Source organism: Pelophylax lessonae, assembly GCF_965119305.1.
Source record: "Pelophylax lessonae genome assembly, chromosome: 4".
NCBI lineage: Eukaryota > Metazoa > Chordata > Amphibia > Anura > Ranidae > Pelophylax > Pelophylax lessonae.
Window position 1 is genome coordinate 614,488,583 of NC_138771.1, and position 23,664 is coordinate 614,512,246.

Consider the following 23,664-nt stretch of genomic DNA (forward strand, 5'->3'; position numbering starts at 1 on the left):
ATGTTATTAGACCCCTGATGTCTCCTAGAAGAGGACCTGTTGCCTGTACTATGCTATCACCCAGGGGGCTGTCAGCCTCTTTGTGATAATGGACCTCTGATGTCTCCTTGAAGAGGACCTGTTGCCTGTACTATGCTATCACCCAGGGGGCTGTCAGTCTCTTTGTGATAATGGACCTCTGATGTCTCATTGAAGAGGACCTGTTGCCTGTACTATGCTATCACCCAGGGGGCTGTCAGCCTCTTTGTGATAATGGACCTCTGATGTCTCCTTGAAGAGGACCTGTTGCCTCTACTATGCTATCACCCAGGGGGCTGTCAGCCTCTTTGTGATAATGGACCTCTGATGTCTCCTTGAAGAGGACCTGTCACTTGTACTATGCTATCACCTAGGGGGCTTATCAGCTTCTTTGTATTAATAGACCCCTTATGTCTTCTTGAAGAGGACCTGTTTCTTGTACTATGCTATCACTTAGGGGGCTGTCAGCCTGTTTGTGATAATAGACCCTTGATGTTTCCTTAAAGAGGACTTTTTGCCTGCACTATGTTATCATCTAAGAGGCTGTCAGCCTCTTTCTGATACGCAATATTCCTGATGCACACGTCCCTGAAAATGGCTATTCTGTAGCAATGGGTGCTGCAATGACCACAGGCTGGGAACCGTAGACAATCCAAGTGAAGAGATGTCACCAGCACACCAAAGTTTCCTCAAGAAGGGTCCAAAGCTTTTTTCTCAAGGTTACATGGAACTCATAAGGCAACGTTGCCTGATGAAGGGGCCCTGTGTGGCTCCAAATTGTTGCCTTATGTGTACTATGTGACCACGAGAATAAAGCTTTGAACTTTTCTTGAGGAATTCTTTGTGATAATAGACCCATGATGTCTCCTTCAAAAAGACTTGTCACTTGCACTATGCTGTCTGGTAGGGGGCTTGTCAGCCTCTTTGTATTAATAGACCACCTCTTTGTAATAGCAGTAAAGTTAAGCTGGCCATACATTATACAATTTTCCTATTCCTTTGGATTTACCTTCAGCTATGTAGTGCAAGGGTCTGATTGCATACAAATGGAAAGTGTTAAGGTTTTACCTCACATTTTATGGTTTTGGTAAATCTAAAGGAAGATTGTACAAGAATAATTGTATATTGTATGGCCAGCCTTACTTTAAAGCTTAAAAAAGTAAAGTAAAAAGGTTAAATAAAAAACATCTAAAAATGTTAATAATTCCCCTGCCTTGCACATACTAAAGCCGACAGCGCATTTTCGGCCGAACAGAATCTGTCCTGCAGGCATTAAAATTTTTGTACGCCGACAACAGAACGGCTGATTGTTCGCCAGTCAGTACAGATTTCGGCCGACAGACAGCAGATTTGCAAGACTGGGCATGCTCAGAAAAGAAAAAAGACAAGGAAAGTTAACCATCATATGACATCACTTCTGCAGTCGGCTGTTGTTGGCCGACAAAATTCGTGTGCAGTCTTTTGCACTTTTCAGCAGACAGGACAGCCCTGGACAAAAGACGGCCGATCGTTCGGCTGACGATCGGTACGTGTGTACGGGGCTTTACTCAAGTGTCTTGTGCGCACACAAACAAAAATGATGATTACACAACACATAATAGGCATTCCAACGCATGCTGGAGTAAAAGCCATAATTGTAGGCCCATCATTCACAATTAACTCTAAATTTAAAGGCTTTTAAAGTTTCACCTATGGACAATTTTGGGTACCGTAGTTTTCCCAATTTCACTGACGTATGCATATGTGAGGCTTCAAATATATGCTATTTATTTACTTGACATTACCTAATTTTATTGTATTTTACCAAAAAATTGGGAAAGATTTTTGAATGTATTTTTTAAAATTAAAATATAGATTTGATAAACTGCAATGCAAACATCCGGTGGCATAAAAAAGTAAACTACCCCCATTTTATTCCACAGTATCTCTGCTTTTAGAAAACAGAATCCATCAAAAGTGCATTTTTGTAAAAAAAAACAAATTCACTTGAAAATTTAAAAAAATGGTGCTGGCACCAAACACACAAAGATAACATTATTTCCATCAAGTTGTTTTTATAGGTAGTAAAAAATACTATGCATGCCCTTTAAGTACAGATAACAAGCTTGCTGATATACATCATGCATTTCTTTTTACTCTACTAGGTGTACTCTGATCACCTCCAATGTGTTGCGGGCGGACAGCGAGGAGACCTTCTTAGTAGACGGACATGGCACTGCACTGGATGGAAACATTATGGTCCAGGATTTTCCCAAGAAGAAATTCATGATTGCTGAGGGTAGGGTTTCAGTCAACAGTGCTAATGGCTTTCTGGGAACATCCAAATTATTGGTGAGTGCTTTCTTAGTTATATGATATGTATGATACTATACTAAACAGACACCCCTCCAAATGACAGCTTTCTGGTGTTTCCAGTTATGGGTATTGTTAATACTACATTTTAGACAGATGTACACTTTCAACCCTGTGGGAACAGTTTGGTGAAGGCCTTTTATTGTTCCGGTATTACTGTACCCATGTGTACAAAGCCAGCTCCTTAAAAAACAGATTGGTGTGGAGGAACTTGAGTGGTCTGAAGTCCTGATCTCAACCCTACTGAACACCCGTGGGAATGAATTGAGCCACCAATTAAGAGCTAGGTCTTCTTGTCTATCATTAGTACCTGACCTCACAAATGCATTTTTTTTTTTTTTTTGCTAAATGTCCACAAATTCCCCCATGGTCCTTTCTAAACTCTTGCTCCCAGAAATGTGGAGGCTGTTACATCCACAAAAGGGAGTCAACTGCACAATAATGCCCATGGTTTTGAAATGGGTTGTCCAACACACTCATACGGATATGATGCTGTGGTGTGCACATACTTTTGGTTATATAGTAAACTGCATATGCCATATCCAAATGCACTAAACTAAGTGATGGTTGGCATATTTCATTTGACAAAGGACAATGACAGAAAACAGGCAATTTTTTAAGGCTCACTTTAGAAGCATGTTACACTCATATTTAGAGTGTAAGATGTAACACACACCTATCCTCCCACTTCCCATTGCAAGCACTCTCTGCTCTGTGACAAGGGGCAGGGGATATACCATATGCACCCGCTGTCGCAATTTGTAAATAGTGCGGCCGTGCAGGGCTCCACCCACAAGGGCGCGTCATTCATTCATTCACAGTTTCATGTACTGTATTTTCTGGCGTATAAGACTACTTTTGAACCTCAAAAAAATCCCCCAAAAATGGGGGGTCGTCTTATATGCCGAGTATAATATCTCCAAGGTAACATAAGTATAAGTATTACCGGTAGATGTAATCTCTCAAGACGCTGGCTGTATGGGAATCCTGTACCGGTATACCGTATGTACCGTAGCTTCGGCTACATACAGTGTACAGCGCTGAGCTAATCAGGGAGAGCGATGTATTCTATTATTGAATGTAAAGCCTGCTCGGATTGGCGGAATAACATCAGCCCACCTCTCTGACTCTGCCAATCCGAGCAGGCTTTGCATTCAATAATAGAATACATCGCTCACTGGGATTGGCTCAGCGCGGTATACTGTATGTAGCCGTAGCTACGGTACATACGGTATACCGGTACAGGATTCCCACACAGCCAGCGTCTTGAGATTACATCTACTGGTAATACTTATACTTAGGGTACCTTGGAGATATTATACTCGGCGTATAAGACGACCCCCCATTTTAGGGGGGTTTTTTTGAGGTTCAATGTACTGAGAGTCTGCAGGATCCTGGCAATGCATCCCGATCTGTTGATGGTGGGTGCAATGCTTTACAGGATGTAATGTAAAAAATAATAAATGCAATTTATTTTATTTTTTTTAAAAGATCATGCACTTTGCCTGATATATCGGAATCGGCCTTTTGATTTACCGATATTGCCGATATTTTGGGAAAGTGCTTGTACCGGGGTGATGCCTGCAGCTAGAGGCATCACCCCGGTACCGGTGTTCATAGCCGACGGTCAGCTGTCTTGTAATGACAACCGATGTGGCTGAGAAGCCACTCGGCTGTCATTCCAAGGAGCAGGAGGGGACGTCCCCCCCCTCCCGTCACCTTTCGCGGCTCGCCGGGTCTTCTGTCCCACCAGGAGACCCGGGCATCTTACCTTCACCGCCGCTACCTGACCGGGTCTCCATTTCTTTGGCCCGGAAGTAATGTCATGACATGACATCACTTCCAGGTACTGGCGGCGCCGAATTAAAAAAATGTACAGCATTCAAAACAGCCAAACTTGGCATTTTGAATGCTTTTAAGTGCAGAGGAAGAGTTCAGGGTCCCCAAGACCCCCAGATCCCTCCACCACATTACGTGTAGACATTAAAACATTTTTTTTCTTTTTTTTTTTAATGTCTGAAAATATCGGCAGATATCAGCCAATACCAATATCCGATGACCAAAATATCAGTATCGGTGGTAAAAAAACAATATCGGTCGATCAATAGTAAATTTACTGACGGTTGGCAACCTTGACAGAAGCACACACACAGACACACATTTGAGTCAAATAAGTCCTCCCCCCCCCCCCCTTCCTGCCAGTTCACAAGCATCCATATGGAGATTCAATCAGAGAGAGATTCTGCAAGCAAACAGTTTCTGTTGTGCTATCTTTTTAGCTTTCTAACACTGGTACCATGTGAAGAAATGAGTAAAAAAAATGTATAAACTCAATAAACTAAATGGGGAAAGGGTAGACAAGGAGTGAATGAAAGGCAAGTGTGAGCAGCAGGGGCAATTAGGTGAATTTGTTGCTTTGCCCAACCAGATACTGTACATATACTGACCTCCCTGCCACTCCCCCGCTGTTCCGTTTAGCTGCCAGGAGAGAAGAAAGGAAGCACTCTGAAGACAATGAGTGGCTACCTAAAGCTTTCACAGACTCTCTTCCCACCTTCATGGAACGGCGCTGAGATTTATTTTATTGGTCTGTGGAGGAGAGCTTCTCATGGGTCTTTGCAAAGACTTATCTGTGTTATCAAGTTTTATTATCATGTTTCTTGACTTCATATAGCTGTGTTTAAATTCCTCCTAGGTTCCATCAACTAACCTGGAGAAAGACCCCGAAAAGAAGCAGTTTGTCTACGTCATTGTGCGTTCTGGCCCCTGCAACTTGGAAAAAGTTGTTCTGGTGTCCTATCAAAGCGGATATATCTTCATACAGACCGACAAACCTATCTACACCCCGGGATCACAAAGTAAATATGACAAGAGTAGGAGAAAGAAATACTAGTGGTATTCCTGAAGGGGATTCCCAATGGTTTTGAGGGGGACATCAATGATTTTTTTTTAATGTTCTTATTGATATCTGTGTCAATGTTGGAGATTTCACCTCCATTCCTATACAGGTGGCAACATATGACAAAGTAGGTGGAACTGTCTCTAATGACAGCAGGAGAAATTGTACAGAGGTTTTAGGGTTATAAGGAAGTTTATTATTTGGGTTATAGCATCCTTTCTTAACCAGGGTTCCTCCAGAGGTTGCTAGGGGTTCCTAAAGCAATGAGCAACTTCTGTCTCCTGGATAAGTAACCACTGACAGCATAGATTTTTTTAGCTATCAGTAGGGGGATTCTTCCAAATGACCAAATATGATGGAGAGGAGCATCCTTTCCAGTGACGTTTGCACTGTTGTGTCGTGAGTTGTATATAGAGTAATCATTAACAGGGGTTCCCTAAGATCAGAAAGTTATTTCAGGGTTTCCTTCATGTTAAAAGGGTTGAGAAAGGTTGGGTAATAGAGAGGATTAGTGTGGGGGTTACAGGAAGGGCTAGCGATTTGATTACAGGGAGAATTAATGTGAGAGTTGTGGGGTTACAGCGAGGTTTAGTGTTATGAGGGGGGTAGTGTGAAGTCAGGATGGGTAAGAATCTTTCTCAGAACCGTGTTCCCAATGGTGAAATTGTTCCTGACTTACTGTCCTGGTTACTACACAGAATGTAGAGAAAACAATAATCTCAACGGGAACATAGACAGCAATATAATTCTTCCTTAAACTCTCCAAACCTAATAGGCAATGGCTTGAGTTCCAACTTCAGTGCTAAAAGAATGCAAAGGAGTTATTGGGACCCGGAAAGGCCATCTGTCCTGGGGACCATGGTACCTGTTGACACCTCTAACTGCAGTGCAAAGAGCAGCCCTGACCTTTAAATAATATTTGCCAAGCCATCTGAGCTTTTCTAAAACTCCATGCTTTCGCAAATATATTTGTTGATTCTATGTCCTCATAGATAACTTTTCCAAATGTCACATTATTAGGCAAGTGTCTAAAGTCTAGTTCTGTTGAATCTGTTGAAATTTGAGTTACAGAACAACCCCAAGTAATGTGTAACTCTAATGCAATCTCTATGCTAGTGTGCTAATGTAAGAAAAAATAAATAAATAAATAAAATAAATCAGCCAATAAACGCATAGGGTTAATTTACTAAAGGCAAATAGACCGCGCACTTTGCAAATGTAATTGCAAGGACCTTTGCTCCAAAGCTTAGTAAATGAGGGGAAGCTCTGCTGACTTCCTTCATCCAATCATGTGCAAGCAAAAATGTTGTTTTCTTTGATCTTCCTTGCCTGTGATTGGGAATTCTCTACAAAGGGAAACTTCACCTTGTTTACTGAGCTCTGGAGCAAATTTCCTTGCAAAGTGCAACTTACCTTGCAAAGTGAACTGCCTGCTTGCCTTTAGTAAATAAACCCCTATATTATTCTATATTTACACAGTCATTCCTGCTAACCCTAAGGAGCGTAACGCAATCCCCCACATTAGCATAAGTAAGGAGAGATTGTCACACAGGTGGCATCCTCTTCATTTGTGGGTTACGTGGAATTGCACCACTCTACTTAAAGCCAATGTAAACCCTAACATTGAACTGGGTTTTTTTTAGTTATTCTCTTTTGGTCTCCTAAATATACCATTGAAAGTACCTTTGTTACAGTATATCGATTTGATAAGTGCAAAAAAATACCAGTTGATTTTGCCAAAATACTTCCTGTACTGGGTTGACAATGCTGCGCTGAAATATCAAACAATGTTATCGTCTCTGCCAGTTCACCTTTTTGGACTATAACCTCTGCCCCCCCCCCCATGTTGAAAAGATGAGGAGATGCGGAGGAATTCTGTAGTCCAAACACACTTACTGTCCTCGGAACATTTCTCATAGTACAGTGAGTGAGTATTGTCACCCTAGGACAGTGATGGCAAACCTTGGCACCCCCAGATGTTTTGGAACTACATTTCCCATGATGCTCATGCACTCTGCAGTGTAGTTGAGCATCATGGGAAATGTAGTTCTAAAACATCTGGAGTGCCAAGGTTCGCCATCACTGCCCTAGGGCAAGAAGCATGTCACTGGCAGGATCACCACATTAAAAAATGAATTAATTAATAAAAAAAAAAAAAAAAATAATGCAGCCACCACATCTAAGGACAGAGGAGTTGTAATATATTATATATTTTTTCTTTAGATACACTTTAAACTACTATTTAACTATTGTATAAACAATAACTCAAAATTACTGCTCAATCACAGTGATGTTGGTATTGATAGCGCAGGGATGGTGATATACTTACATCCAAACCTGAGTACTTATATACGTGTGCCCTGAGCAGTATTCACTACTACCACATACACATATGTATTAAGTGCTCTTTAAAACAGTAGTCATTCAAACCACATAAAACTTTGTATACTTATAATCAAGTCCATAAAGTTCAAAATATAAACTATTATTATTAGTAATGTCTATTATTGTACCATGGGATTTTTTTATTGTCTCTGAATTACACCATATGGTATTCTAATGTGGTACCTATAACATGTACTTTTCTCTTTGTATTCAGTTCTCTACCGAATCTACAGCATGACCCCAGACCTGAAGCCTCTAAATACGCCGATAGTCATAGAAATCCTGGTAGGTCCTTTTCTCTTTGTCCATATTCAATCCTGCGTTTGTTATATTATCTTATAAAAATGTATTCCCTGGCATGTAATAATTGTGTAATATAATAATTGTATATATACATTTCTTTAAGTTATATTTTATTATTCCTTTACTTTATACAAGCCAGGTACCTTTAGAACTGGACAGCCACCATAGGCATGCGCACAGGGTATGTCAGGTATGCCTGGGCACACCCTGATCACCGCGTTTGGGGCTGATCCCCCCCCTGCTTCCTGGAGCCCCCTGTTTCACCCTGCAGTGCTACCAGCTTCCCACCTCTCCATTCCTGCCGGCTGCTGCAGGGGATGTTTCAGGATGGAGAACAGGAGAAGGGACTAGTAAATATTTCATTTCCTGGCCCCTTATTTTTTTGAATGAACACAGTGAGAGATCTGTACCAATCACTCCTGTGTTTATTCTTAACTGAAGTTCATGAATGAACAGGAAGCCTCTCAGCACAGAGCACTTCCCATTCATTCAGTGTCCAGTGCAGCTGAGGCTGCCGAGAAAGGGACTGGGGAAGCTCTATCCTCAGTTCCTTTCCTCGGTCTAAAAAGTGAGACATCAGGGAATATATCACCAAAGCCCCCCAACGGGGCTCCTAAAACAATTGTTGGTTGTTACAATTTTCTATGTCACGTGATATTTGGGCAGCAGTTTTTCAAAACCAAATTTTTTAGAAAAAATACTCTTTAAAGTGTTACTAAACCCACAACAGTAAAATCAGTCTGTATATGCAGTAAGACATGCTTGTTATACTCACTGTGTAACCTAAAGTCCTTCCACACGAGTGGTGCGCCCGATGGACTCTGTTTTGCTCATTGAGGATCGATCCGCCGATCTCCGCTGAGCAGGTGGATAACGGCTCCATCTCTGCTTACTTTGCAGAGACAGACCTGTCAGATCCCTGCTCTCCTCAATGGGAGATCGGATGAAAATGATCTGCCTGTCCGTTTTCGTCCGATCTTATCCGATCCGATTTTCCAGACGGATGGAATAGGGTTTCCATCTGTCCGAATTTCATGGACAGGATTGGATCGGAGAGCAGCAGGTGTCAGCGGAGATGTCTCCGCTGACATCCGCTGCTCCATAGGGATGCATGGACTATCCAATCAGGTCCTCCTGAAAAACTGACAGGCGAACCTGATCACAAAGCCCATGTGAAGGGGCCTAAGGGGTTAATCATCCACATGTTGTAAAAAGGCTGTTTGATCCTCCCCTTCTTTACTTCCAAAAACCATCTGCTGATAGTACAGACCCTTGGAAGCACTCAGCACATTCTCAGTTTGGTGTGTATTGCTAGAGAGTACTCTTTTTTTTTTTGGGAGGGTACATGTGATCAGCACAGGGCCAATCAGAACTGTCCAGACAGAGGGTCAGGGGTCCTGCAGCCTCATAGGACAGTCACAACAGAATGAAAACTCCTCCAACAAGCTTTACCAGAAATTGATAGAAGTCACAAGACTGCTATATACTGCTGATGAGAAGAGGTATTTAGCAGTTTATATTTACTAAAATAATTGCATTTCCATGTTCTGTGTACTGTGGGAGACCAGATATAGTGACTGCAAGCTCCTGAGCTTAGTAGTATTTCCATGTTCTGTGTACTGTGGGAGACCAGATATAGTGACTGCAGGCTTCTGGGTTTAGTAACACTTTATTGAATTTTATTGCACACAAACACAATATAATACCCTACTGTTTGTTAAAATAAAATAAAAAAAAGTGATGTTACGCTGAGTAAATAGATACCTAACATTTTATGCTTTACAATAACGCGGGCCCGCGTAATAGTGACACACTACGATACTTAAAAATCTCCACAGCATTTGCAGGTTACCATTTTAGAGTTACACAGGGGGTCTGGTGCTAGAATTATTGCTCTCGCTCTGGCATTCACGGCGATACCTCACATGTGTGACGTGATCGCCGATCACATATACATGCTGGACCAACGTACTCATTGGATGGGAGGATGGGAGCTCTTTAACCACTTAAGCCCCGGAAGATTTTACCCCCATTCCGACCAGGGGGTATTTTGCGATTCGGCACTGCGTGAATTTAACGCACAATTGCGCGGTCGTGCGACGCTGTACCTAAACGAATTTGACGTCCTTTTTTTCCCACAAACAGAGCTTTCTTTTGGTGGTATTTGATCACCTGTGCGATTTTTTGATCACGCGCTATAAACAAAAAAAGAGCGTCAATTTTGCAAAAATAACAATATTTTTCACATTTTTTTATATGAAATTCCCCCAAAAAAAAATGTAAAAATCAAAATTTTTAAAAATTTTCGGCCAATTTATTTTATGCTACCTATGTTTGGTAAAAAAAATCGCAAAAAGCGTATTTTGATTGGTTTGCGCAAAAGTTATCGCGTTTACTAACAAAGGGAAAGATTTTTGTCATTTTTGTTGTTTTTTTTTTTAACGCGTAATGGCGGCGATCTGCGATTTTTTTTGCGGTACTGCGACATTGCGGCGGACAGATCGGACCCTTGACTGACATTTTTGACACTTTTGGGGTTACCAGTGACATTTCTACAGTAATCAGTGCTATACATATGCACTGTTACTGTAAAAATACACTGGTAGTGAAGGGGTTAACTTTATTTGGAAGGGAGGGGCTGTGTGTGTCCCTAGGGGCGTGGTTTCTACTGTGATTGGCTGTGGCTCTAGCTGTAAGGACACTGATCAACGGATCTACATACCAGATCCGTTTTATCAGTGTCTTTGCAGCGAGGAGAATGACAGGCAGTTTGTTTACACAAGCTGCCTGACATTCTCCCTCTCCCCCGCCGATCGCCGAGTGACCGGCGGACATCGGGTCCGCTGGTCACACGCGCGGGGGGGGTCCGTGACCACGCGGGAGCGGGAGCGCGCCCCGGCTGGCGCGCGCTCGCTCCCTAGACCCTCACAAGCAAGCAACGTAGCCCTACGTTAGTTTGCCTGTGAGGGGCTGACCGCCGACGTAGATAGTCGTGCGGCGGTCGGCAAGTGGTTAATTTTTTTTTTTTATACTGCCTTTTGTTTTGTTTTTTTATTATTATTTTTATTGAACAACATCCATTGTGATAGCAATAAGCATGACAAGTCCTCTTTCTGGAGAAATCTGGGATCTATTAGACTTTAGATCTTTTCTGTGACCAAACTATACAAATCTATGAGAATCCATAGTGACATGTGTGCACACACAAATATAGGTGGAACTGGATGGACCTATGTATTTAGTTAGTCTTACCAACTATGTAATGTGGGATTTTCAACTTTTTATTTTTTCCTTAAAAAAAAAAGTAAATACATTTAAAAAATTACAAAAAAATGATTTATATAATAAAAGAGGAAGGCCAAAAGGAAGATTTGTCCATAGGTAGTACTAATGGGCGTGTTTAACCTCTGCCCAGCCAGCCCTTTTGTCCCTTTATTAGGGTCTGTACACCCGGGAGGCAGAAAGGATTGACCAATCACAAGACCATTGCTGCTGTCACAATGGTCACATGATAGGAAGCCGGTCCTGCCGGTTCCCATTCATTAGTACACAATGAGAGCTGTCATTGACAGCTCAATCTCTATGCTGGGAACATTCGGTGAATATGTTCTCAGCACAGAAAGCTCTGCCATCCATTGACACATACTGTATGTGTGGAGTGTGGGCGTTAACGCTTACCCCCTTTGCTACCGCCTCACATATGTATCATGTTGGCGACAAGAGTTTAATAATTAGGTCATGTGTAAATCAATAACTAGATTTGAATGCTCTGGAATCCATTGAATGACTAAAGCCCCGTACACACGTACCGATCGTCGGCCGACCGATCGGCCGTCTTTTGTCACCGGGCTGTCGTGTCCGCTGAAAAGTGCAAAAGACTGCACACGAATTTTGTCCGCCGACTGCAGAAGTGATGTCATATGATGGTTAACTCTCCCTGTGTTTTTTCTTTTCTGAGCATGCCCAGTCTTGCAAATCTGCTGTCTGTCGGCCGAATTCTGTACTGACTGGCGAACAATCGGCCGTTCTGGTGTCGGCATACAAAAATTTTAATGCTTGCACGACAGATTCTGTTCGGCCGAAAGTGCGCTGCCGGCTGTCGGAAGCATCATACTAACAAGCCGAAAATCGGCCGATCGGTCGTCGGCCGAATCTTTTCGGCCGACAATCTGCACGTGTGTACGGGCCTTACAGCTCATCCTTCTGACATGTTTGATGAGAACCATATACATTCATATAGTCTTTTTGAATTTTCCTGTACAATATTGATCTTCTTCTCCATTTGCAGACTCCAGATAATGTGATTGTTAAGAGAGATACCATCCGGCAAACTACCACAAAAGGAATAATTTCCTCCAGCTACAGAATAACTGAACTTGCAAGGTGAGAATGTTATGTGTCCATTAGCAAAAATCTCCTGAAGGCAATAGCAAATACAATAAACAGTTTAATATTACACAAGTGTAGCACCCTCTGGTAGTGGTAGTGTAGGTAAAATATAGTTTGGCTCAGGGCTAGGCCTAAACCATGGAATCTGGGTCAGGTTTCACTAAAGTTCAGGGCTGGATGACTCATCCAGGCAGCTGTCTGGTGCCTCCCCCTGGTTCTAGAATGTTGCAGAATGTTCTAGAAAATAGTGGGCGGAAGCGAGGAGGAGCTGCTATGTATATTTAGAGACCCTTGGCCAATCCCCAGGAAAATGGGCCTGTCAGGGGACTAAGGACTCCTTAAATATTGGATAAGGCATGCTGGCAGGGAGTCAGGTGGAAGATGGTAATTCAGTGCTGAGGGAGTCTGTCAGTGGCCCTCGAGCAGAGTTGTATAAAGTACTCGAAACCCATACTTGAGTAAAAGTACAAGTGCTCGATCAAAAAGTGACTTGAGTAGAAGTGGAAGTGCTCGATCAAAAAGTGACTTGAGTAGAAGTGGAAGTGCTCGATCAAAAAGTGACTTGAGTAGAAGTACTAAAGTATTCAACATTTTTTGTACTTAAGTATTGCAAGTAGTTTTTTTTTAAATGTTGCTACTCAAGTACAGAAAGTAAAAGTACAAGTACTGTGTTATGTAGTTATTAAAGAAAGAAGTCAAAAGTTTGAACATCATATTGTTTTTTATTATTTCAAATGCAGCTTTTATTTATACATACAGTAGCATTTATTTTCGTATGCGCTGATAATACACATGTTTTGAGCTTCATGAAACCTGCCATCTACAGTTCTGGCAGTGGTCATTTTTATAATTGTAACTAGTAACTATGCAGCACAAAAAAAAAAAAATATCAGAGTAGAAGTATTGAAATCATTGAAAAAAATGTAGTGAAGTAAAAGTGGAAGTAGGAGAAAAAAATTCTACTCTAGGAAAGTACAGATACCGCCTTTCGGTACTTAAGTACAGTAGTGAAGTAGTTCTACTTAGTTACTATACATCTCTGCCCTCGAGGAACCCCTGCCAGGGAGGGGCTCTACCTCGGGCGGGGGCTCAGGTGGTTGGTCTAGAAGGATTGTACCACAGAACAAATTGGAGGAGGCTTTCCGGAGAGGCAGTGGGAGCAAGAAAGGTCAGAGTGAGTTGATCAGCACGGTGCAAGGACAGACAAGTGGAGAGACTGCCAGTTGTAGCAGGTCCCTCTTGAAGACACCAGTGTGCTTAAGTCTTCCGCCTTGCGCTAGGTGATCTCCAGTGTGTGAGTTAGGAGGATTTTGAAGATAGGCAGCCATGTGGGCTAGCATTTCTGTGAACAGTAGAGCTGGGACCAGTGTCTAAAGGGAAGCAGAAGGTGTTGCAGGATGCAGCTAACTCCACATGTGCTACTTCTTTAAGGGACTGAGAGTTCCTAGCCTGTAAGAGGCTGTTACTAAGATAACAAAAGACTGTTAAAGGAGTGAACCCACCGTAGCTGTACAAAGGATTAAGTTATTGGGCAGGAGGATCAAGAGGACCTGTGTATAGGGAGGAAGTTGTCCCTGGTTTTTTTCATTGTCAATTTGGGCATCCCATAATTCCCATCCCCATCAGAGTAATTATCCCCTAATAAAAAAAACAAAAAAAAAAAAAAAAACAAGCTCAAGGACAGTTTTCTGTGTCTGGATGCAGGTTGAAGATGCTATGTGGCTGGCTGTGCAGCAGTGGGGAACCCTGACATTTGCAGCTCCTATGCGGGTAGTGCTACACATGGGCAACTACATTTATTACAAATAAATGGGCCACCCTAAATGTGCTAAGTTAAAGCTGAGCTCCTCGTGAACCGATAAATACACAGATATAAGGGAGCTTTTTTACCTGCCAAAGGATCTGTATTTCTGTCCATCCAGTCCTGGGATATACACAGCTGTCTAGAAGGGCAGTAGACCTTCTTTTTCTAGTCTGCAGTCCAAATACGGATGGATCTAAGCCTCCCAATACACATAGATCCGTTCCCCCACTTGTTCACAGTAGTTCCCTCTCCATGTTCTGCCCATTAGGCTACTATCACAAACTCACCATAAAGAAACAGGAACCTCTCTCCACATAGAACCCTCAAGATAGTTGATTAAGTCATTTGGCACAAGAGTAAATCCATCCAATATACAAGCAATTCCTCAACGCGTTTCATTCAATCAAGAGCTTTTTCCTGACTCCATCATTAAACTCTTAAATGAGTGAAACATGTTGAGGGAATTCCTGTGTATTGAATAGATTCACTAATGTGCCAAATGACTTAATAAACTATCTTGAGGCTTCTATGTGGTGAGTGGTTTATGATTCTCTATGTGGAGTTTGCGTAGACTGTGATAGCGACTGATGGCTATCAGGGCCGCTTACAGTGCCAGTGATCATCTGGCGATTCCAGTGCTCGTAATGGAATATTAGCCAGTCTTAGGCATTAGGCAGTCTTATGTGTGGCACCTTTAACCAGTTACTGACCGCCCGCCGCAGTTATACTGCGGCAGGCAGTCCCTCCTGTGTGAATCGACTTAGGTATACGTCGGTCGCACTCCTGGTGCTGGGGTGGCGAGCGCGCGCTCCCCCCCCCACTCGGCAGCATGGATGCCGATGCATGGGGCCAGCGCCCGCGATTGCCGCTGGCCACCCGCAATTGCTCCCCACTGAGAGAGAAGGACCGTCAGCTGTTGTAAACACAGCTGAACCATTGTTCTCTCTGGAATGATCACAGAGAGTCTGTGATTCTTCTATATAGGATCACAGGTCTCTATGATCATTTCAAAAGCTCAGCCCCCCACAGTTAGAATCACTCCCCTAGGCTTACATTTAACCCCTTGATCCCCAACTAGGTTAACCTCTTCCCTGCCAGTGTCATTATTACAGTAACAGTGCATATTTTTAGCACTGATTACTGTAGTAATGCTACTGGTCCCCCCAAAAAGGTCAGTTAGGGGTCTGATCTGTCGGCCGCAATGTCGCAATCCCACTACAAATTGCAGATGGCCGCCATTACTAGTAAAAAATATATAAAAATTACATAAATCTTTAGACGTGATCTGTAGACACGATAAATTTTGCGCAAACCAATCAAAATACGCTTAAGGCAATTTTTTTTACCAAAAATATGTAGCAGAATACAAATTGGCCTAAAAATATTAAAAATTTTGATATTTAAATTTTTTTTGGGAATGTTATATAGCAGAATGTGAAAAATATTGTTTTTTTTTTTTTTTTTTCAGAATTGTCGCTCTTTTTTTTGTTTATAGCGCAAAAAATAAAAATCGCACAAGTGATCAAATACCACCAAAAGAAAGCTCTATTTGTGGAAAAAAAAAGGACATCAATTTTTCTTTCGGTACAGCGTCGCACAACAGTGAAATTTTCCGTTAAAGTAATCGCAAAAAATGGCCTGGTCATTAAGGGGGCAAATCTTTCCGGTCCAGAAGTGGTTAAAGGAGTTGTAAAGTCAGAAGGTTTTTTATATTAATGCATTCCTTTCATTAAGATAAAAAGCCTTCTGTGTGTAGCAGCATCCTTAGCACCTCCTAACACTTACCTGAAGTCCATTTCTGTCCAGCTATGTCCACAAGTTCCTCAGCCATCAGGGACTCTCCCTCCTGATTGGCTGAGACATCGCCGTGGCGCCATTGGCTCCCACAATTGTCGGAGGACAAACTCCTCCTACAAGCTTTAACCAGACACTAATAGAATTCACAAGACTGCTATATACTGCAGATGAGAAAAGATATTTATCAATTTATATTTACTAAAATGAATGCATTTCAACATTCTGTGTACTGTGGGAGATATAGTGAATGCCGGGTCCTGGATTTAGTAACCCATGCTTCACAAGTAGGACAGCCCATTCATTTCAATGGACTACCCTGAGTGCTACTAATGTGGTAAAGAAACTCATGTACCTTTTTGAGTTTACCTTCTGTGCTTTTAGTACCACACGCTTTTGCACACTTTTGAATGCAGCGCCCCTGCCCTAGGCTGGATCAATTTTGTTTTTGGCTCTGCTATACTGTAGATCTCAGAAGGTCTCCCTAAGTTTGGTGGTTGATTACTCCTGCCTGCCTTTGGAAGAAGCTTCCAGAAATAGTTTAGGAGGGTCAGCCACTGGGTAATCAATATTTATCTGACCTTAGCCAATCCCTGGGAGGCTGGTCCAGAAAAGAGGCTGGGGAGAAGATAAATATTTTGGAGGGTCTGCTCAGAGCTCCCTCTTTCTCCTAGGGCTTCTACCCATGCGAGGCAGCCTGAGTTTTTGAAGAGCTGATGTTATCAGGCTCCAGCTTGTGCTTAGCTGAAGACCTCGAGGAACCTGGCATGAAAGAAACTTGTTGGAGGACAGTACCTTAGGAAGGTGGTCTGCAAAAGGGCCACTTTCACTGAAGAATGTTGCACATCAGCTGGTTTGAGAGCTGTCCCTGGACATTGTGAGTAGGACCTTTTAATTAGAGTCTCAAGTGTGCCTGTTCTTTGAGTATTAGATGCCAGAGGTGGGTGTCCTCTCTACCTCCAGCATTACCTAAGGCCTACAAAAGAAAGAAAAGGAGGCGCAAACACCTGGTGCATTAACCTTGGACACCTAAAAACTTTTATCAAAAAGCCAAAAACATACTCACAGACAAGAAGAACATATATCGCATGGAATTAGTCCACCACATGTGGAGTTTGTTGTCCCCATCGTTGGACCATTGACGCGTTTCGGGAGACACGCTCCCTTCCTCAGAGCCAATACCTAAGGCCTCTCTTAAAGGACTTTGTTTGAAAATCTGTTCTCTAATATCTGCATGTGCTTTAGAGTATATTGCCACCTCATCCCTCTACCTGCATGTGTTCAAGTACTGCAATAAATCTTTTAAAAGACACCCAGAGACAGAGTCTGAGTTTTGTTGGTGTGTTCTGGAGTTGGTACCCGGGCTGTCTGCCTCTGAATAGGCAAGGAAGACCTGGGTTATTCCCAGTGGTCCCTCTGTAGTAAGCACTACATGCATGCACAAGATCACACTTCTTGCTGGATTGGTTCCTCTGGAGCACCATAACAAATGGCATCATAAGTACAGCAAGCATTTTTGTGTTTCATGTACATTCCAAAAATTGCATGGTTTGGCTTGAGTTGTCATGCTTCCTTAGTGCCAATGGGGCCTAAGTAATAGAAATTGAAATATTGAATCCTAATCATTGTGAACATTTATATACCAATGCCTTTCATGCTCTGTCTTCCTGGAAATGTTGATCAGGTAGTAATGTCTAAGAGTCGCCAATAACTTGACATACAGTCTTTTCTCTTGGATTCTCACTAGGATTTTTTCTTGATGCACTTTATTTTTTTCAGATTAACCTTATTTTGGACTATTTATTTATTTATTTACTATATTTTACTGGTCTGATGAATTTGACATCCATGCATAATGTGATTACTGTTTTGATGATTCAAATTACTGAATTTCACACATTATTTTATTTCATTCACATGTACAGTATTTTATGGTATTTAGAGTGCTGCAATTTATATGATTTTTTTTTAAAAAGTGGAGAGTATACTACCTCTACCTGCTAGCGGATCTTTTCAGTGTACCAACTTTTTTTAAATTTTTTGCTTTTCCCTTATTCTTTTCAGTTTCGGAGTTTGGACCGTGGCTGCAAAGTTTGAAGACACCCTTATACATAACTTCAGTACAAATTTTGAAGTGAAAGAATATGGTAAGATCATATATTTTATACGTTTTATGAATTGTCTTCATTTTTATTGATCAGGATGAAAATAAAATGAAAAAAATAAACCCAAAATGTTTTTTTAGAAGTCAGTGCTTAGCTTATCAGTCAAAGTAGCAAACCAGCAACATGGCAGATTGCATCATAATGTTATGATCTCTCCACCATTGGTAGGGGGAGCTAATGTTTCAATCTAGATTTAAGCTGTATTAAAGTATATGTAGAGCTATTTATTTTCTTTTGTTTTGGATAGAATAGGGAAGGATTCCAACCCCTGTAAGGTTTTCAATGCTCTCTGTGTTTTCAGTATGTAGATTTATCTACTCTATTTCTCTTGGTGTCCACTGTCAGGGCTGCTGTTAGAAATCACAGGGACCCGTACAGCCTACCTGGCAGCCCCCCCCCCCTTCCCCCCCGAATATATCAAGACAATATTTTCACTAAAAATACATTAAAATCATTATTAGCGGTGTGAATCAGCCCTTTCTTAACCACTTAAGCCCCGGAAGATTTTACCCCCTTCCTGACCAGGGGGTTTTTTGCGATTTTTTACTGCGTGACTTTAACGGACAATTGCGCGGTCGTGCGACGCTGTACCTAAAAGAAATTCACGTCCTTTTTTTCCCACAAACAGAGCTTTCTGTTGGTGGTATTTGATCACTTGTGCGATTTTTTGATCATGCGCTATAAACAAAAAAAGAGCGTAATTTTTGCAAAAATAACAATATTTTTCAACATTTTCAGCCAAATTGTTTTATGCTACATATGTTTGGTAAAAAAAAATCGCAAAAAGCGTATTTTGATTGGTTTGCACAAAAGTTACTGCGTTTACTAACAAAGGGAAAGATTTTTGTCATTTTTGGTGGTTTTTTTTTAACGAGTAATGGCGGCGATCTGCGATTTTTTTTTTGCGGTACTGCGACATTGCGGCGGACAGATCGGTCCCTTGACTGACATTTTTGACACTTTTGGGGGTACCAGTGACATTACTGCAGTAATCAGTGCTATATATATGCACTGTTACTGCAAAAATGACACTGGCAGGGAAGGGGTTAACTGTATTGGACAGGGAGGGGTTAAGTGTGTCCTAGGGGTGTGATTCTAACTGTAGTGGGACAATGCTATTGGTGTAAAAACAAAGATCAACGGTTCTACATAGTAGAACCGTCTGATCTTCATTTTTACACAGGGAGAATGACAGGCGGCTTGTTTACATAAGCCGCTCTGCCTTTCTCCCGCTGTACCGTCGATCGGCGAGTGACCAGCGGACATGGGGTCCGCCGGTCACATGCCCGCACTCCTCCCTGAACGAGCCTCAGCGGGCGCGCGCCTCAGCGGGCGTGCGCTTGCCCGCTATTGGCTCTAATAGCAGTGACAGGCGAGTGACGTAGATCTACGTCACTCTGCCTGGCCGGGGCTGGCTGCCGCAGTAAATATACTGTGTGCAGTCGGCAACCGGTTAATTGTTTTTTACATTAAAAAAAAATTATGAACAAAGAGAGAAATGGCGCTCAAACAATATAGTGAATCAATTTGTAAATAAATTAGGATTATGTCATTTACTGAATATAAATGACAAAAACACTGTGCTGTTTAGTGATAAAAAATGGAGTGACAATAATTTTTTTTTTATTATTTTATCATAAAATAAAATTTATTGTCACTCCATTTTTTATCACTAAACAGCACGGTGTTTTTTGTCATTTATATTCAGTAAATTACATAATCCTAATTTATTTACAAATTGATTCATTACATTGTTTGAGCGCCGTTTCTCTCTTTGTTCATAATTATCCACGTGTACCACGTTTACGTTGCAGCTCACAAGGTTGAAAGACATTTCACATATCACCACAGAAGAATACACAAATCATAATAATAATATTCAGTATTATGAGTATTAAAAGTATTGGGATTCTTGCCTTTGCATGCACATGAACTTTATTGGCATCCCAGTCTTAGTACGAAGGGTTCAATATTGAGTTGGCCCACCCTTTGCAGCTTTAACAGCTTCAACTGTTCTGGGAAGACTGTCTACAAGGTTTAGGAGTGTGTCTATGGGAATGTTTGACCATTCTTCCAGATGCGTATTTGTGAGGTCAGGTACTGACGTTGGACAAGAGAGCCTGGCTCGCAGTCTCCTCTCTAATTCATTCCTAAGGTGTTCTATCGGGTTGAGCTCAGCACTCTGTGCAGGCCAGTTAATTTCCTCCACCCCAAACTCGCTCATCCATGTCTTTATGAACCTTGCTTTGTGCTCTGGTGCGCAGTCATGTTGGAACAGGAAGGAGCCAACCAAAAACTGTTCCCACAAAGTTGGGAGCATGAAATTGTCCAAAATGTCTTGGTATGCTGACGCCTTAAGAATTCCCTTCACTGGAACTAAGGGGGCCAAGCCCACTCCTAAACCTTGTGGACAGCCTTCCCAGAAGAGTTGAAGCTATTATAGCTGCAAAGGGTGGGCCAATATTGAACCCTACGGACTAAGACTGGGATGCCATTAAAGCTCATGTGCGTGTAAAGAGAGGCGTTCTAATATATTTGGTAATATGGTGTATATGTGTGTATGGTTTCTAAAAAGTTACCCTTTAGATTATTTCCAATGTGGTTTTCATTCTGATAATAAATGATATTTCCCAGCAAGAATATGAAAAATAAAAAATAACTTTCAGAAAAAAACATAATTCAGAATCTGAAAATATATAAAATGTACACCAATAAGATGTACAGGATGTCTTTTTTTATGTTTATGAGGGCAGCTTCACACTGCCTTGCTGTGGCCTGCATATAGGACTTTTGGTACGCCTTCAGAAAATGCACCAAAACTGCAGGATACCATAGAAGTCTATGGCAAAGCGCAGATAACCCACTTCAAAACCTCGGGTACACTGCGCTGCACCTGTGATGCTGCCTAAGAGCAGCGGCGCAATGTGAAACTGCCTTAAGGTTTAGTTTCAGACTATACGTTTTTTTTTTTTTTCATTATTAATGGAGTTGGGAAAAGTGTGTTTAGTTATAATGTTGCATTGGGCCCCTGTTGGGAGGTTGACCCTCACTTACCTTCTTGGGCCATTTCTATAAATGGAATGAATGCACAGGGGGGTCAATATAATTAGGGTTGAGCGGACACCTAGATGTCCGTGTTCGACGGGTTCGGCCGAACTTTAAAAAAAAGTCCGGGTCCGTGTCCCGGACTTTTACCGAACTTTTCCCGGACACCGAACCCCATTGAAGTCAATGGGGACCCGAACTTTAAGGCACTAAAATGGCTCTAAAACACCAATGGAAAGGGCTAGAGTGCTGCAAATGGCAGCAAAAGGTAGTTAAGAGCATGGCAAGTGCTCTGCAAACAAATGTGGATAGGGAAATAACTTAAAACAACAAAAAAAAAACAGAAAAATAAAACAATGTTCTTCATCTCTGAAGGACGAGGCCCATATGGAGTAGGAGGGAGGTTGAGGTGGTGGTGGATGTGGCGGTGTCATAGGCGTGCGCACAGGGTGTGCCTGGTGTACCTGGGCACACCCTAATCACCTAGGGCACATAGCATTATCGCTCTGTTTGCCAGTGAGGAGATGGGAAAGATCTCCCTCGCACCTGCTCTGCTCTATTTCTCTTTGCCAGCAGGGAGAGTAATGTATCGGGGCCATGTACATGTAGGCAAACACATGCATGTGTATTTCAACTTTGGGGTGCACACCCTAATGCAATAGGCTGCGCACACCTATGGGCGGTGTAGGTGGAAGCGGCGGTGGAGGAGGACCAGGGCCGGATTAAGAGCATCATGGTCTTGGTGCTGAGGATTTTGAAGGGCCTTAAGGGCCGTGCCTTGGCATGCACCCAGAGGAGGAAGGGTGCAGCCATGCATGCCTAATTCAACATGGGATGCTGTCTCTGAAGCCCATAAACACATCCATGCATCGGCAACTGTCCCTCCTTGTCCGGCCTTCGCGCTGTGTGGGGAGGTTCTGAGGGTGCTGCCTGGGGAAGCGAGCATAGAAGCCAGACTTCTGTGTTTACAAGTGACAGAAGAGCGGTCACAGTGAATATGGCCAACCCGGGGCCTATATAAAAGGTAGGGGCCTGCATGGAGCTGCAGCTCCAATAGCCCCTACGTTAATCTGGCCCTGAGGAGGAGGACGAGGTAGCCAACACTGCTTCTTTTCACAAATTTTAAATGAGGGTACACCCCAAAAGAGTGAGAAAGAGCAAAAATGGAACAATGGCTGGGTAAGGTCGGTATCCATTGCTATTCTGCACAAGGTACGGAAAAGTCCCGTGGGATCCATGCCTGGTTCATTTTAATGAACGTGAGCTTGTCCACATTGTCTCTGGACAGGCGGCTGCGCTTGTCTGTTATAACACCCCCAGCCGTGCTAAATACCCGTTCAGATAATACACTGGCTGCAGGGCACGCCAGCACCTCCAAGGCGTAAAGGGCAAGCTCAGGCCATGTGCCCAATTTGGAGACCCAGAAGTTGAAGGGGGCAGACCCCTCATTCACTACATGTAGGCGTGTGCACACATACTGCTCCACCATGTTGGTAAAATGCTGCCTCCTGCTAAGACGTTCCATCTGAGCTGCTGGTGCTGCTGTTTGTTGTGGCGTGCTGACAAAGCTTTTCCACATTTCGGCCATGCTAACCCTGCCTTCTGAGGTGCTGGCGGTGCCCTGGTTGAGTTGGCGACCTCCTCCTCCTCCTCCTCTGCCTTGTGCTTCCACTGTGGCCCCGCTGTCAGATGGGAATGCCAGCAGCATCGCGTCTACCAGCGTGCGCTTGTACTCGCGCATCTTGCGATCGCGCTCCAGTGAGTGAATTAAGGACGGTACGTTGTCCTTGTAACGGGGATCCAGCAGCGTGGCCACCCAGTAATCAGCACAAGTTAGAATGTGGGCAACTCGGCGGTCGTTGTGGAGACACTGCAGCATGTAATCGCTCATGTGTGCCAGGCTGCCCAGAGGCGACGAAAGGCTGTCCTCTGTGGGAGGTGTATCGTCCGTGTCCTCTGTATCCCCCCAGCCACGCACCAGTGATGGCCATGAGCTGGCCTGGGTGCCACCCTGCTGTGAACATGGTTCCATCTCCTCCTCCAGCTCCTCCTCCTCCTCATCCTCCTCATCCTCCAGAACTGTGCCCCTGCTGGACAATTGTGTCCCTGGCGTTTGTGTGTGCAGGAACCCACCCTCGGAGCCCCTTGCGAATGACTGCCCTGAAAGCCTTGGAAATGTTACCTCTTCATCCTCCTCCTCATCCTGTGCCACATCCTCTTCCATCATCGCCCGAATTGTTTTTTCAAGGAGGCATAGAAGTGGGATAGTTAAGCTGAGAACGGCGTCATTGCCACTGGCCATGTTGGTGGAGTACTCAAAACAGCGCAACAAGGCACACAGGTCTCGCATGGAGGCCCAGTTATTGGTGGTGAAGTGGTGGGGTCCTGCAGAGCTACTCACACGTAGCTCTGGATGGCCCTGGGAAACCCTGCTGACAGAGTCATCCAGGGCCGGACTGGGGATAAAAAACAGCCCTGGAAATAATTTCATACCAGCCCCATAACATTAT

At 43.0% G+C, this 23,664-nt stretch overlaps 1 protein-coding gene across 1 annotated transcript in view; it reads left to right on the forward strand.

The window, feature by feature from the left end:
• LOC309553572 (venom factor-like) overlaps positions 1–23,664 on the forward strand; it is a 159,151-nt gene that overhangs the window by 20,785 nt on the left and 114,702 nt on the right. Inside the window, exons 2-6 of the mRNA XM_082254844.1 lie at positions 2,163–2,349; positions 5,066–5,228; positions 7,869–7,939; positions 12,246–12,340; positions 18,009–18,091. Of these exons, the coding sequence (XP_082110970.1) occupies positions 2,163–2,349; positions 5,066–5,228; positions 7,869–7,939; positions 12,246–12,340; positions 18,009–18,091 (599 nt within the window). The remainder of the gene's footprint in view (positions 1–2,162; positions 2,350–5,065; positions 5,229–7,868; positions 7,940–12,245; positions 12,341–18,008; positions 18,092–23,664) is intronic.